Source organism: Erithacus rubecula, assembly GCF_903797595.1.
Source record: "Erithacus rubecula genome assembly, chromosome: 10".
NCBI classification, from domain to species: Eukaryota; Metazoa; Chordata; class Aves; order Passeriformes; family Muscicapidae; genus Erithacus; species Erithacus rubecula.
Genome location: NC_136662.1, coordinates 22519122 through 22534181, shown reverse-complemented (window position 1 = coordinate 22534181; position 15060 = coordinate 22519122). Strand labels below are relative to the sequence as shown.

Genomic DNA, 15060 nt, shown 5'->3' with positions numbered 1-15060 from the left:
GTAGTTTATGTTTTCTCTCAACATTTAATTCCATTACCAGTAGGAACGTGCTAACAACAATTTTCAGTGTCACAGCATAGATTGCCACAGTAATCCCTGGTTGAAATTTAAAGAAGTGAGATATTAATGGTTCTTCTGTAACACTGCACAGATGAGCACTTCAATTCTCAAACCCCACTTTAGACTTCCATCAGTCAGGGTTTTCTAATGTTTATTCTTTGTTATGTTTTCTGAAAGTTCAGAAATTTGTAGATGAGCTTGTTCTCTTGTTGGGAACTGATCCCACTAGATAACCTAGATTATTTTTAGTGTCTGCTTTCCCCAGTTACACAGAATTTCTTCCTGCATGATACACTGCTTTAGCATTTGAAACACAAAACGTTATTTGTATTTAGGATTAATGTTTTCAAGTATCATTTCAGCTTATCATTAAATCTGCTATAATTTATCTCCACTTGTTTGCATTGTTCTTTATGTTCTTAAAAAACCACAGGAATTAGTTTTTATTCTACCACATATAGTCTCAATTTTCAATTCCTTTCTGTCTTTGTTTTTTCCCATCCAAAAGGAGATAATGTGTAGGCATGGTTCTAAGAGCTGACATTTGTGGCCATAGTAGTAATGTTCTTCAAATTATACATTAAAAATGACTCCCCATTTTAGCCTCTATGACAGAGAAATGCCTAAAATACCAGTGTAACTGTCAAATGATATCATTTCACCATTCAATTTTTATATTACTCCTTCCATATAAAACTGCTCTAGAACTGTGGTACAGGGATAGCTGTCTTTATAAAAAGAAATGTGTATTTTTAAATGTCTTGGCAGTGTTTCAGTTTGCTATTTTAGTTAGCAACATGACTTGTAAAGCTGATAATAATGGAAAAATTCTCATTTCAAAACCTGGGATATCAGAATGGAAGGCAAGAATGAAATAAATTAAATACTTCTCCAGGTGGCTGCAAGCATGTCCTTGTTATTTCACACAGTGAAGATTCCTGCACATAAACCACAGATAATAAAAAAGAAAATCTTTATGTATATGCTTGACCATCACTTAAAAAAACCTAAATTCCTACGCTTTAATAAAATTCCATTGACAAAAGCAGAAGTTATCCATCCAACAAAATCATTGAAAGAAAATCTGATGTTCATTACAGAGCATTCTGAATGTCATCCAAGCCCATGGGATACAGATGCAACTACTGGAGATAGTTTTATATGCTTATTTAAATAATAAAACAATAATAGCAAAATATAGCCTTGCACTGTGGACATGCCAGTGTTTCCACCATAATGCATAAGGTTTCAATTTGCCATGTGTAAAAGAAGCCTAGAGGAACTAAAGGAATGTGGAGTCCATATGTGTAAAATGAGTATTCCTCCATGAAAGCATCTCTCCCAAGCATTCACAAATTCACAATTTGCACAAATAAATAATACTATATAACCCACTAAACATTACATTTGTTTAAATTTTTTTGCAAAGGTCTATGTAAATATATCCTTAGACTGCAGCTGCTGTGGAAAAAGAAGAAGTCATAAGGAAGGTACGAAACTTTGTTTTGATGATTTCTCATTAGAGGTTTCACTTCCTTAACCATCCCATCTCATCGTCCTCCTTGTCCCACGGGTGTTGTGGGATGCAGAATGCTGAGGGTGTGGAACAGAGGAATTATTTCCACTGAAAAATACTCCTATATATGTATCAATAATAAGAACTCTGTGACACATCACAGCTAAGTACAAATGATGGTGCCACTTCCCAATTTTACAAGCTGGTAGCTTTAAATCCTCTGCTTTCTTGTCCCAGTGGATGGAGGTGTGTGCAGACTTACAGCCTACTGGGAATTGCTTCCCTGCTGAACGTCACCTTCACTACACATTTCCAGTTGACAGTCCCAAACTTTTCTGATATTTCTTTCTCACAAGGGGGAGCTCCAACTCTGGCATGGAAACGTCTTACCCAGGCCCTGCTGCCCCTGAAAACGCCATCTCTTGTTCAAGGTCAGGATTGCAGGGCTCCTTTTGCAGTTAAAAACCCATCAATAAGCATTTGAAAATCAACTTGAATTTCAATGATGAAAAAAGCTGCCGTTTTTATAAATTTTCCAAGTGAATTTGATGGTTTTGAACAGTGCCAGAAAGATCAGTGATTGTCAATAAACATCTTTTTCCTCAGAAATCAGATGGGTGTTATGGCTGAGCAATGAAATTGATCAGTCAGAAGTAAAAAAAATGGAGTTATAGAACAAGAATACCAATAATCTTTATCATATTCATTTTACTGTTTTTCTAATGCAAAGACCCCACAGCAAATCCCAGCTAAAGTAACATTTTGCATAGTTTAGCTTAATCCCTCCCTCTATCCAAGTCCAATCCTGCTTCTTACCCAGATTTTTGGGCAGGACTGTGGTCAGCCAAACTGGTCCACCAGAGGGTCATGTTTGACACTTGGATTTCTGTGTTGATCTCATTATTAAGAATTTTAAGAAAAAAGTTCTTTCCCCAAAGAGATTCCTATTAGTAACATCTCTCCCTCTAAGCCCTCCTCCTTCCAGCACAGCCCAGGTGGCCCCATGCAGCCACTGCACTGTTTGGGGGCATAAAAATAAGTTCTTGTCACACTCAAAGGCAGAGAGTTTACGTCAGGAACACTTCAGCGCCCAGAAAACTGCGTTCATCCGAAATCCGCAGTTGAGACTGCGTGTCCTTGGGCTCCCTCTGCTGATGGCAAAATTATTTACAGATCCAAACCCATGGAGTGCACTGCCACCACAATGATGTCTCTGCCTTGTCCTAACACAGCTCCAGAGAACTCACTTTGGGCCTGCCTCAGTTTCCCTGCAGGTCACACATGTTAACGTGCTCATTCCTGATTTCAGAAAATTATTTTATATCCGTGGATTAAGGATTTCATATCCATGGATTAAGGGTCTAAAATTATCTCGCTGCCTCCCTATTCAGCTCAGCTTTGTTTAATTAAGACCATGATTAACTGAGAAAGGGAATATGAATTTGGTGCTGGCTAAAGGCTTCTTCAGACAATGATAAAGTCTGCCTTTAAAAATACCTACTTTGTTCAGAGTCTGTGGTAAATACAAATGCAACAGTCTATTTAATACAAAAAGACTTTTTGAAGTAGTATTAGCACAACATAAAAGCTTTAGCCATGCAATACATTCCCTCAAATCCTATATTATTTTTTCTAAATACTATACACTGTTTCCATGGAACATTTATTATACAATAAATACAGAATATTTCACTGCAGTATTATTTCCCTACTGGTATTTATATTATGCAATATCAAATACAACAATCAATATAAATACATTTCTCTATATTATATAAGAAAAACATTTGTTTAAAGGAACTTTTAAAATATTTTTTCTCTTTTCCCCAATAAAATTAATGCACTACTTCCTTTCTCAAATCCTTTTTAAACATCCAGCAGATTCCAACAGTTACAAGTTAAACATTTGAAAATGACAGAATTCACCCTATTTCTAACTTAAGAATATAAAAACCACATGTCAGCATCTAAATCAAAACCGTCAAATGTTGAACTTTTTGCCAAAGTAGTTCTAGCAGTTATAGAAAATCAAAGTTTATAGAAAAGGGTAGAGCTCACTTTTGGAAAAAGAAAAGAAAAGGAAGTTCTGTAGCTCATATTGAGTCACTTTATTCCCATCCCAATTTGAAATTTTAGGGAAAGTCTCAGCTGGCTGATTGCATGTGATGAAGCAGCTACCTGAATTCCAGTCAGCTCCCAGCTGAAGCTGCAGTGTATTTTAGCCAGAAAAATTCCCTAGCCAAGAGAGCTTTGTGTGCCTACCCCAGCAGTCTGCAGCAGTGCCCAGGTACCTGAACTGACATCCCTGGTGTGAGCTGGCTGTTCCAGCACTGCCTGTGCTCCCAGCACACTGATTCACAGAAACTGTCCCAGAAGCTGCAGGCCCAGGTAGAGCTGCAACATGGCCAGGCAAATTGCACCACTGTTCACTTAATGATGCAATGAAAATCAAAGGAGAACTGGCAAATCCAGATGTGTTATGCTGGGAAATTAATTATTTTCTAGAATGGCTGAAAGTACTTCAATTTTTATTTAGGGATTACATTGATGAAAAGAACTGCTCCCAGGAGCAAACCTGCCTGGCCACCTCCTTGGACTTTTTAAGTGGCAGAGCCTGTTGTGCTTAGTCTCCATTTTTGGCTTTTCCAAGGAAAATCATCTGCAGGGAATATCAAAAGAAAAGGCTGGAAGAGTTGAAGTATCCTTTGAAACAGCTACCGACTCTGCCATTGCAGCCAAGAAGGAGAAAAAGAAGCTGAAATGCACAGGTAGGGGATGGATTCAAATGCTTTGCTTTCAGGACTAGATTTCTTCATGCTAGTGTGCATTTTTCCATCATGTAATCTGGCTCAGACTGACTGCACAATGAGTAAGAGGAGGCAGAGCCAAGCATTTCCCTTCCAACCACCATCCTTTGACAGCAGCACTCAACATTTGCACTGAATTCAGTATTACAGCAAGAATGGAAAAAACCTTGTCAGGGAACAAATTAGTCTAAGTGGAGAAATGTCCCTGACCCATTCACTACACTGAAACAACACAACTTTCCCTCTGATCCTCTGCATCCCCAGTCCTCCCATGAAATCTTGTTTGAAAATCAGCCCAAGTGGGATACTAAAGTTCTGATGCTGATATTTTTCCCTTGAATTGCTTAGCAAAGTAGTTGCTTTTCAAAAACTGGTGGAGCAGAGATGAAATCAATCACAGAGGAAAATTATTTTTAGTGAGAGAAGTAATTAAAATAGTGAATGTACCTTATTGCAAATGTTCCTTTTAGTAGCATCTAAAATTACACAGACTCTAAAACATGCCCTTTGTAGGAGCATGAGTTTTGTAATTTGCACTTTTAAAGTTCATTGTGGCAGTCACAGTGAACAAAACTGAAAAACCTCACAGCCCATCTCTGCCACAGTGAAAGGTACCTGGAATTACCTGGACATCCCACTTGCTGACACTCATTAACAACCAGAAATGCACATTTTAATTTTGGAAAGCTTTTTTTCCCCACTGGATCTTGTAATGAATGCATTTGGTGAGACATCTGCCTTGCCTGGGGGCAAGGAACAGCAGACCAGGGGCCAGAGAAGGGCTTGTTCCCAAAGCCAAGGCCCAGCACACCAGGACAAGCAAATGAGGGACAGGGATTTGGGTAGAGAGTCTGAGGCACAGCCTCAAACTTGGATTCATTTTTAATCTGAGTCTTTGAAAATCATTCCTAGTCACTATGCTGCCACAGGGGGACACACCCCTCCCCTCAGCAGCACATACTTTCCAACATTTCATCAACTTCTTTCTGAAATAGAAACTGTCATTTCTATATGATTTCTCCCAGTATTGTTAATGAATTACCAACACTGATGTGGTATTTTACTGGTTATGGTGCTCATTTCTAAAGATTTCAGCTCCCATTTTCAACTGCCTGCTTATGTTTATTTAATTTAAAATATTACTGATTTCAGGGCAATACTTATTAGATGTTATTTTCCAATTCACTTTTAGATACTTCGTTAATGAAAACCACATTAAATTCAGAGTGTGCACGACAGCCTTTACTTATCCCATATAATATAATACATGTTCATTGTATTTAATCTTCATGTGGCCCCTACCTGAAGCAGAGGTGGCATTTTGGAAGGTTAAACACTTGTCATGTGAGTAAGTCTCCTTCTCTACAGCAGCAGATTTGTGGGGGTTTTAGTGAAAAATGGGTAACACTGCAGAGATTGCTTTTCCACATACAGTTATTATCAATATAGACATTAAACATAATGAATCACTTCAGATGACCTTGTCACATCTTTAAACAACCATTTAAAATAACAGGCAAAGTCATTCACTATTCAAAATATCAAAAATAGCAAATTTTGAATGCTCATTTAAGAGACAAGATTGGCATTGGGGGTAATGCAATTAAAAGTAATCAAGAGAGATGAAGGAAAAAAGGATTACATACATGTGGAAGGAAGCCAGGAACTAGTATGTGGGTGTTTATGATGTCTAGCTAACAGCTTTCTTTAATGAATATATTGTTAGACAACATTTAAACAGAACAGAAATGATCCTTAATTTCAATTGCTTCAGATCTAGCAAGTTAATATTAATTTAAGGGAAAACAGTGATGCAAGAAGGTTCCCAGAGAAGTTGTGGAAAAATAAACAATATTGCTGAAGATAGTTTAGTGCTATGATACTCCTCTAAGTTCCTCCTCACTGGAGAGACTTTGAAACAATCAGAAATACAGTATGTCAGTGTAGAAATGCTGCTGTCAGATTGTGCCCCTTCAACCAGAAAGCAAAAGACACAAAGCCTTGAAAAAGGTGACAGATGCATTTGATACTTGTGTCTGTTTTCACATTGCTTTTCAAACCATCTCAGCAATAATCACTAGACTAAGTAAAACTTTATGAGTGCTAGAACTGGAAGGTATGGAAACCAAAAGGAAAGGGAAGACAGTTTATGTCCTCCAGGCAGAGTTAAATTCTGGCAGATTAAATTGGAGTGAAAACATCTTGTCAATTAATTAGTGCCTTTATTATTTTAACTGATGCTCTGCAGGCCCTGAAGGTTCGTAGCTTTTAAACACCAAAACTGAAAAGTGAAACTCCTCCCTGAAAACCTAGCAGGCAAATTCAGAGGAGAAAATGTGATCTGAGATAAAGCTGCAGAGGCTGCTCAGCTGAAGTAGTGGAGTCACCATCCCTGGATGTGTTTAAAAAAAATTGGATGTGGCACTCAATGCTATGGTTTATTTGAGGTGTTAGGGCATGGCTTGGACTCAATGATCTTAAAGTCTCCCCCAACCTGGTGATTCTGTGAAAACCAATTGACCCTTTGCCCCAGTTACCTTCTGGTTCTTCAGGTATATAAAGCAGCAAGGTTTGGTAATGGTTTTACAGCTGCTCTGCCACACCTGACATATTCTAAAACTGAAAACTCTACTTTTAGACCCCCTCCAGTAACCAACTTCTCCATCTTTTCAGATTAGTTGCCTTTCTCTGGCTTTTCATTAAACTGCATCCCTCTGGAGATGCTCATTTATCTGCAGCAATGCAGCAAGGGAGTGCCAGACCATCCTTCAAACAGCCAAAGCAAGGGCTTTGGTTCACTTGATGAGAGTTCAGAAAGGTGGAGGAAAGGAAAAATAAGGATTCTGACACAGCAATCTGGAAGCAGTCACTAGTAGAACAGAGCAAACAGTGCTGGATGTGCAATGTATCTCCAGTCACTGTGCCCTACAGTCAGTGAAATGGGCTGCAATCCACCTTGCTTTGAGATTTAAGGTGTAATGCAACACTCAATATGACAACTTTAGAAAAGTATCTGGGAAGCAGCTGGTTCAAGTATTCATCCTGAACATTACTATTTTCTTAAATTATGTTATGAAAACCAAACCTTCCATCCAGAGGAACTGGCTTTATGCACACTGCTTGTATTTCTATTTGTTATTATTTAATTTTGAAAAGAAAGAGGTATCCAGAGCTTTCCAAGCAGACAGAAGTTCTGGAACACTCCTGGGAGCAAAGATCCTATTGTAAATCTAAAATATAACAAGTTATACATCAGATTCTTTCTATAGATAAATTAGTTTTACTTTTTTTCTCTTGGCAGTTCTAAATTTGCCACTTTCACTTTTGCCCCAAAACACTGCACTGCAAAGCATTCCAGCAGATCATCTACCACATTAAACAAAAGATAAATGTTCAGCTTAGCAGAACTTCTTTACATCTTGCACTGAGCAAAGAGTTATTAATACAAATATCAGAAGTCTGTTTATTTTACTGTGCTCACCTCTGAAGAAGCAGAAAGACATAAGAAAAAAATACTGAGGCCTTAATCTCTCTCCAGATGACTCTGTTGCACAGAGCTGTTCAGGGTAACATTTTGACATTTGGCTAGAAAAATTCCACACAGACACACATCAAACCAGAACAACAGTTTAATGTATCTTTTTTAATTATACAAAAGTCTCACCCCAATTATTCAAACATTAACAACTGATCCACTTGATACAAAACCAATTAATCCAGGCAAAACAACAGAGGAATATACCATTCCTTTTAGATTAAAGATTATCATGACAATCATAATATGGATGGATTTGACTAATTATTATTGTAACTGGTGTTTTGTCCTGGGCAAATCTCTCCACACCTTGGCTATGCCACAGTGCACTTCCAGTACACAGGTGTAAAGCTGTCTACAGCAGCCCTTTAGAAACAAACAGTACTGCTCAGTTTCAGCTAACACGAGTTCAACAACACTGAAATTAAGTATAAATCATCAAGGATATTCAAAATGTCAGATGTGAAGCCTGTGTGACAAGAGGTGATTTCAAATAACTTTGTCCCCCATTCTACACAGAAGGTGCCTTAAAGGACCCAGGAACAATGTGGAGGCACCAGGCCTTCCCACACATTCCTGCCATGCCCTTCCCTTCCCCTGCTCAGTCACCTTCTTAGGCAGCCAAGTGCATCAGCAACCCAGGCTGTCTCCACATCCTCTCTCCCACAGTCTTCAGGCTCCACATCACTTAACTCTTCTGTAACATTCAGAACCAGATTTCCTATACAGCAAACTGATACAAACATCTTTCTGACTACTGTCATGAACATGAAAATGCTGCAGAATGCACAAGGCTCAGAGACCATGATGGTCTGGGTATCCTCAGCAGAGGAACAAATCTGGAGTCATAATCATTTGTTGCATCCACTGGAAAACCTTTTAGGAACATGGGCTTTGTAGTGCTTGGGAGGCAGAGCTGTGAGCCTGGTAGCTCAAACATTGATCATAAAGTGAGGCAGGGGACTAATCCCCTTCTGGCTGTTGTGACTGCTCAGTGATTAAGTGTCACTCTACCCTCATTAACTAACACTCAGGAATGAAAACAGTGCTGCCTGCTCTCAGCTCTTCTCCAGCCCATTTATTGTGTATAATATACAGATTGGTTTCTTCTTGTTTATTCTGAGGAAGAAGGAGTTTGGCCATGTTCATGAACAACTCCTGAATCCTCACTGTCAGTTTCAGTAGCTAAAATGAAGAATAGAAAAATGTCAGAGTTAAACAAAAACAAAGAAGCAAAAAACCCTGAAACCCTCTGTTTCAGTTCTTGTTACACCTGGAATCAATCACATTTCCACATTTGAAGCTGCACTTGAGTAGAAGAATGAGGCAGGCACTTCTGCCCACTTTCCTACAGTGAACCTATGCCATGCCTTTTTAACACTTCTGTGGATTCTCAAAGGCCTTGACAGACAGTTCATAATCCTTTTTTCAGATCCATCTAGAGATTTTTATTTTATAAAGTATTTATGTGGCAATTTGCATGAAAAACTCCCTCATCTCTTCATGGGCAACCTGGGTTTTGGTTTTCTGTGTCTTGCTCTTTTAGAAAGCCAACCATTTGCAGTCAGTCTACCATCAGATGCTGTATTGGCTGTTTTACTGGACATATCTTGTGTTTGTTTTGTCTAATCTCTGTAACACTACCAGTCAATACTGCATGGAATTGTGTAACAACATGTCTATACTTCACACCACTCCTGTAAATTATTAACTCAAATCTTTCTGGAAACATCTTCTACCCTAGGAACATCTCTTTCAGGTAAGCCTTGTGAGTTTTTCATTTTTGTTTTTATCTGAGATTTCCTTCTGGGCAGAGATCACAGACACTTCTCCTCACCAGCTGTTGCCCTGCTAGGTGACAGCTTTCTATATCCATCTTCCTGCAACAGTTTTGCCAGAAAGCCCATTTCACCTCAGTTCTGGAGGTTTCTGGAGAAAGGATGTTCCCAAGTTTAACTGCAGGTTGGAGTCAGTTCCATTTTGAAAAACAAAGACATTGTGCAATCCTAACACATCCTTATGCACTACACATTACAGCTTTTCTCTTTCTTCAAGCATCTTGAATTCCAGGAAGAATTTATTTATTTCACTCTTCCCTTTACATCTGCATCTTCTACTGCCAGGCTATTTTGTATGACCTCATACAGAATTATCCCCCCTCCCTGGGTTACAATTGCCAATTCCTGCATATCCTGGAGCACAAGTGCTATGCAGTAGACTTAATTTCTACTTTCTCCATAGCATTAAGGAAACTGGATTGTTTTCTGAGCAACACAATCCATGATGCATTGTTTCCTATGGCGCTGTGCCTGGGCTGTGATTCCCCTGGTGTGTGTTGAGGTCATTAGATGGTATTTTGCTCCCTGGGGGAGGCTGTTCCACTGGTGTTTCTTCTCTATCCAGTTCCTGTTTTCATCAGTTTTTGGCCAGTACAACTTCACTCTACCAATGCAGGACTGGATTTTCTGTTTCCCTCACACACTATTGCAACTTCAATCCATGTCCCCCATGTTTGTGTGCTACTCCCAATTCCTGCCCATTCCCTCAGAGTCCAACAGAAAAGCTACATCTCCCTACACATTCTCTGCCACTGCAGCATCCCCCAGGTTTTTGTCCTCTCCAAATCACAAAGCCCACTAATCCTCACACACTTCTGGATTTGCAGACTAGCCCTTGTTTTCCTCTCTTCCCCTCAAACTTACCCGTATTACCTCACCTCCAGCACAACAGTGCCTTTACCAGTATCTTAAAATAACTTTACACTTCTACAATATCTGTACACCCCCATACTGCCATATTCTCCATATTCCCCTTGTCCACCACAACTCCTGCTTCCTTTTCTTTGGCTTTCCAGCCAAACAAGGAGCAGGGATGCCCTGAGTGCTCGGGGGATGTGTCCCCACTGCTGGGCTGACTGGCAGCACTTGGTGGCTGGCCCAGGGACACACACCAGTGAGGGACTGAGTGCAGGGTGACAGCCAGCCCAACACCACAACGTGGCTGCAAGCAAATGCTTCAGTGAGAGGCATCTGCTTCCCCTGCACATCAATATTGTATAGGCATGTGATCACAACAGATGTGTTTGGCTGAAAATAGCTAATGGCTAGAAGAGTTATGAGAGGACTGACATTATCAGAAAAGGAGGCTGCATGAGCCTTATGTTGTTGAGAAATCAGGCCGAAAACCTCCAATTTATATTTTGTCCCACATAACCATCACCACCATCTTTTCAGTTCAGATGAGATCATTCTACTTCTCTTAATTCTCCTCCCCCTTGATTTTTCAGAGTGTGATTATTGTGATCTATTTCATAAACAGTTAGCATAATGATTTTTTGTTCTCATGTTCAAAAAGAGGAAGAAAGTTGTATTTATTTATCTGCATTTTAAAAAGTTTAAAATTAAAAAAAAATTAAACTAGAACTGGCTATTTGCAGTGGTTAATTCTCTGAGCAGCTCTACCCTCTTGTGGTCACAGCTTAGCTGCAGCCAAATGAAAAACTTGCAAATATCATCACAAACACATCCACATGCAGGCACAGTACATGAAACAGATCTAAAATAGAGGGGCACAAAGACTTAATCTATGACAGAAATTTAAAATCCCGAGGGAATCTGAGATTTTGAAGATTCAACCTTTCTTTTCCACCAATTAAAATCTAGCATTTTCAGATAAGCAAGAAATTTCATATTATTCATGGTAAGTATTAGTCCCTGTCCCAGGAGTCAGGACTTCAGGCCTGGCTTCAATCACAGAGGTCAAAACTAGATGGGATCAGGGTCTCTTGGGTATCCATCTCTGGGGTTAGATATTGAAACCAGGCCAACAGTGAATCTTGTACTTCCTTACCATGTACTTCCTTGGTTGTTTCAGCCAGGATGTTCAGTGAAACTGGAGCTGGGATGTAATGAATCCCTGTCAGAAAACTTGATGGGATGAACTGATGCAGAGGAGTGTAATATCCTTGAGGGAAATCTCCAGCTCCATCTGGAACCTGTGGAAACACATGGAACAGATCACCTTCCATCTACAGACTCTCTCCAGGATCCATGTGCATTACCAGACCATTTCTGGGTTTTTGTCCATATGGTACCGTGTCTGTGCACACACTGGCATGTGGAAAGCCTGTGCATGGGTACCATGGCACAACGGAGGAGCAAGAACTTCTCAGACCATGTCAGAGCAAAACTGACCTTTTAAGTCCTTGTCACCTGTTTTGGCATCTCATTGGAGTAATTGGTTTAAATCAGGAGCAGCCATCCTCTTTCTCAGTAACCCCTAAAACGTGACAGGGAATTTCTACACAAGCATAATAAATCTATTGTTTATCATATTGAGGCAGATCACCCTACCTTAACATCAACTGATGAATTCCACTGAAAGCAGGTCAGATTATTAACATCATCATTTGCTAATGTTTTCTTCAGTGATGCATCAAAATGCAATGAAGTAACTGATAAGAAGAATGACTCTTCATGGTTACTTGAACAGAAAAGGCAGCTAAAAGGCAGTATTAACACAAGTAATTAAAAGTCTGCTACTCACAGATACAGTGGTTGCATTCCCTGGCACATAGCTGCTAGGAATGTGTCTGAATCCTCTCTGAAGTGATATCCCTGGAGGTGATGGTGCTTCCCCACTGCTTGACTCATTGATGGCAAATCCCAGGGGAAATGGGTGGTAAGGATACACCCCAGAACACCCAGGGTACACTTTGGGGATTTCTCTCTCCAGATATTCTGGGTTGACGACATATTCTGGAGGAAAAGCAGGGTGAGCTAGGAAACAATGAGAAAAGAGCAAACAAAATTATCCATGTAATTTTATGGAGTTACATAGAAATAGCTGCAGGAACAAATTCCACTCTCAGACAGGAGAATCTGGTCCTTTGGTTTCAGGTTTAGCTCCCCATGAATTGATTTTGTGATTTTTTCAGGAACTAAGGTACAGCACATGACACTGTAATGCAGTTATTTTGCATTCTTTTCTCTTTTGTATGCTGTAAAGTTTGTCCTTAGTAAAGCACTGGCTGCAGAAGCTTACTCTTTTCGGTACCTCAGCAAGAACAAAACAACCTACCCTAACTTTTGACTCTAATGGTACTTAAAATTCCACAGAAATGGCAGAGTTCTAACTTTCTAGTGTTCTAAAAATGTAGTCCTATCTGTCACTTCTTAGGTTAATTTGCAGCATGCTCAGTTTTAGGGTCATATACAAACAACTTCAGAAGCAGAAATCAGTTACTTCACTTTTTACCTTGCATCTTGAATCTTATATGGCATCTCTGAACTCTAAGGAAAAGAAATAAAGTGGTTATTTCAATGTAAATAGGGTCCTTCTTACCTGCCCCATCCTCTAATTGGCAGAGAAGGCAAAGAATTTCTTTTGAATAGTTTACCTCTGGAGTGCTATAATTTGTGTCTAATCTTTCTTTGAAGTTGATCAGCAAGTTAGAAATGTGAAGGGAAGGACTGACAGACATCTGTATAGCTACTGTAATCTATAAACATACTTATATTCCAAAACAAAGCTAAAAAAGGGAAGTTACTGACAGTATTCTCTGGGGATTACAGATGTCCAAACTAAGTCTTTTCCCTGGGCTTCTCAGGACAACATTTTGTCTTGCAGGCTGCCAACTCTTCAGAGACTCAGATTCATGACTACTGCTATCAGTAAGAATTTCTGCAACATTCTTATAGTAATAGAATGGAGCTACTAAAATAAATTAAACAGGTCACGTGAAATACTCTATTAAAGGAAGCAATCTATGAGATGACAAACCATACAACTGCTCCACCTGAGAGGTTTATTCCCTGCTCTTAAATACCAAATGCACGTTCACTTCAAGTCATCCGAGCCAAATTTAATTTTTGCTACAGGTATGAATTACGGTGAAAAGATCTTTTTCTTTTACAGTGCAAGCATAAAATGCTGGCTTCAGCCAGACACAGCAGTACCGTACCTATTTATATGCCATCACTGAACTTTTTGCATTTTTGCTGCTGGAATTTTGTGCCGGTGAGTTTATGAACACTGTGGCAGCACTCAGAAAAACACGCGGCGCAGACCCAGTTTGGTTGCACTCCCAGGCTAATCTCCCTCTTGGTGAAAGCCACTTCGATGAGGCTGGAGCCCGCAGAGGGCGGCGAGGCTGCGCACGCTGTTCCCGCCCGCGCTGGGGCCGCACAGCGCCCATGGAGCGCAGTGCCCCCGGGAGGGAGAGCGGCACCGACAGCGGGAGCGGCTCTCGGGCAGCGGAGCCTGAGCAACCAGCGAAAGGCGGCACGTTTGACAGGGGAAAGGACAGAGGAAGATGCTGGGAAGAGACTTTGGGGACAATCCTTACCGTCGTCCCTGAAGGGAGGCGGCGGTGGCCCCCAGGCTGCCGTGCCCTTGCCGCCGATGTCGGGCTGGTTGCCCTTCTTCCTCTCATGGCTGCAGTGGTCGGGCGCTCCGTCCTGCCGCGCCGCCGCCCCGGGGCCCTCGCCCGACGGAACGGGCTCCGCGCCCGCCCGGCCCGGCAGCTCCGTCTCCTGCTGCCTCAGCGCCTTCTGCGCTGCCATGATCTTCTGCCGCTCGGAGATGAGCGAGCACTTCTCGCACAGGCACAGCTTCCAGCGGCAGTGCCCGGCGTGGCCCTTGACGGGCACCACGAAGCCGTGGTTGCGGCAGCGGGAGCACTTGGGTGCCCGCAGCGCCTTGGCCGTGGCCTCGGCCGCCTCCATGGCATCGCCCCCCGGCCAGGCTCTTCCCCTTCCCCGGGCTCTTGTATGGGACAGGGAGCGGCCTGGGGTGTAGCAGCCCGGGCAGAAGGGCCCAAGGGGCGCGTGGGGAATGCCCGGGTTTTGTGGGCTCCCTGCCCTGCTCCAGGGCACAGCCTCCCCCGGCACCCCCTGCAGCCTTTGGTGCGGGCGGGACCGAGCGGAGCCGCGGGGGGCTGAGCCTGCCGGAGCTGCGGGGGGGCACGGAGCCCTGGGCGGTGCAGCGCCCTGTGCTGGGCTGGCTGGGCGTGTGGATGGGCCCGTCGTGCAGGGAAGTGAATGGGCCGGCCATTATAGTAGTGCCCTAAAAGATAATTTTCCCCTTTGGCACTTTAACATTTCCACCCACTTTCACAGCTCTCATGCATTCGCTTTTAATAT

General features: G+C 41.5%; 1 protein-coding gene across 1 annotated transcript; it reads right to left on the bottom strand.

Annotated features, from left to right (window-relative positions):
• Positions 1 to 7994: 7994 nt before the first annotated feature.
• LOC306805937 (doublesex- and mab-3-related transcription factor B1-like) lies at positions 7995 to 14851 on the bottom strand. Its single transcript, XM_079314256.1, has 4 exons — positions 14265 to 14851; positions 12464 to 12696; positions 11768 to 11912; positions 7995 to 9103 (listed from the first exon to the last, which is right to left on the bottom strand). Exons 1-4 carry the CDS (start codon positions 14641 to 14643, stop codon positions 9033 to 9035), a joined length of 828 nt encoding a protein of 275 aa, XP_079170382.1. The 5' UTR covers positions 14644 to 14851; the 3' UTR covers positions 7995 to 9032.
• Positions 14852 to 15060: the final 209 nt, after the last annotated feature.

Bases quoted from the DNA above. Each gene is read 5' to 3' on its own strand.
- LOC306805937 (XM_079314256.1), bottom strand. From the start codon at position 14,643: ATGGAGGCGGCCGAGGCCACGGCCAAGGCGCTGCGGGCACCCAAGTGC. The intron at 12,697-14,264 runs GTAAGGATTGTC...ATTGTTTCCTAG, and splicing joins GCCTCCCTTCAGGGACGACG to CTCACCCTGCTTTTCCTCCA. The intron at 11,913-12,463 runs GTGAGTAGCAGA...GTGTTTCCACAG, and splicing joins GGAATGCAACCACTGTATCT to GTTCCAGATGGAGCTGGAGA.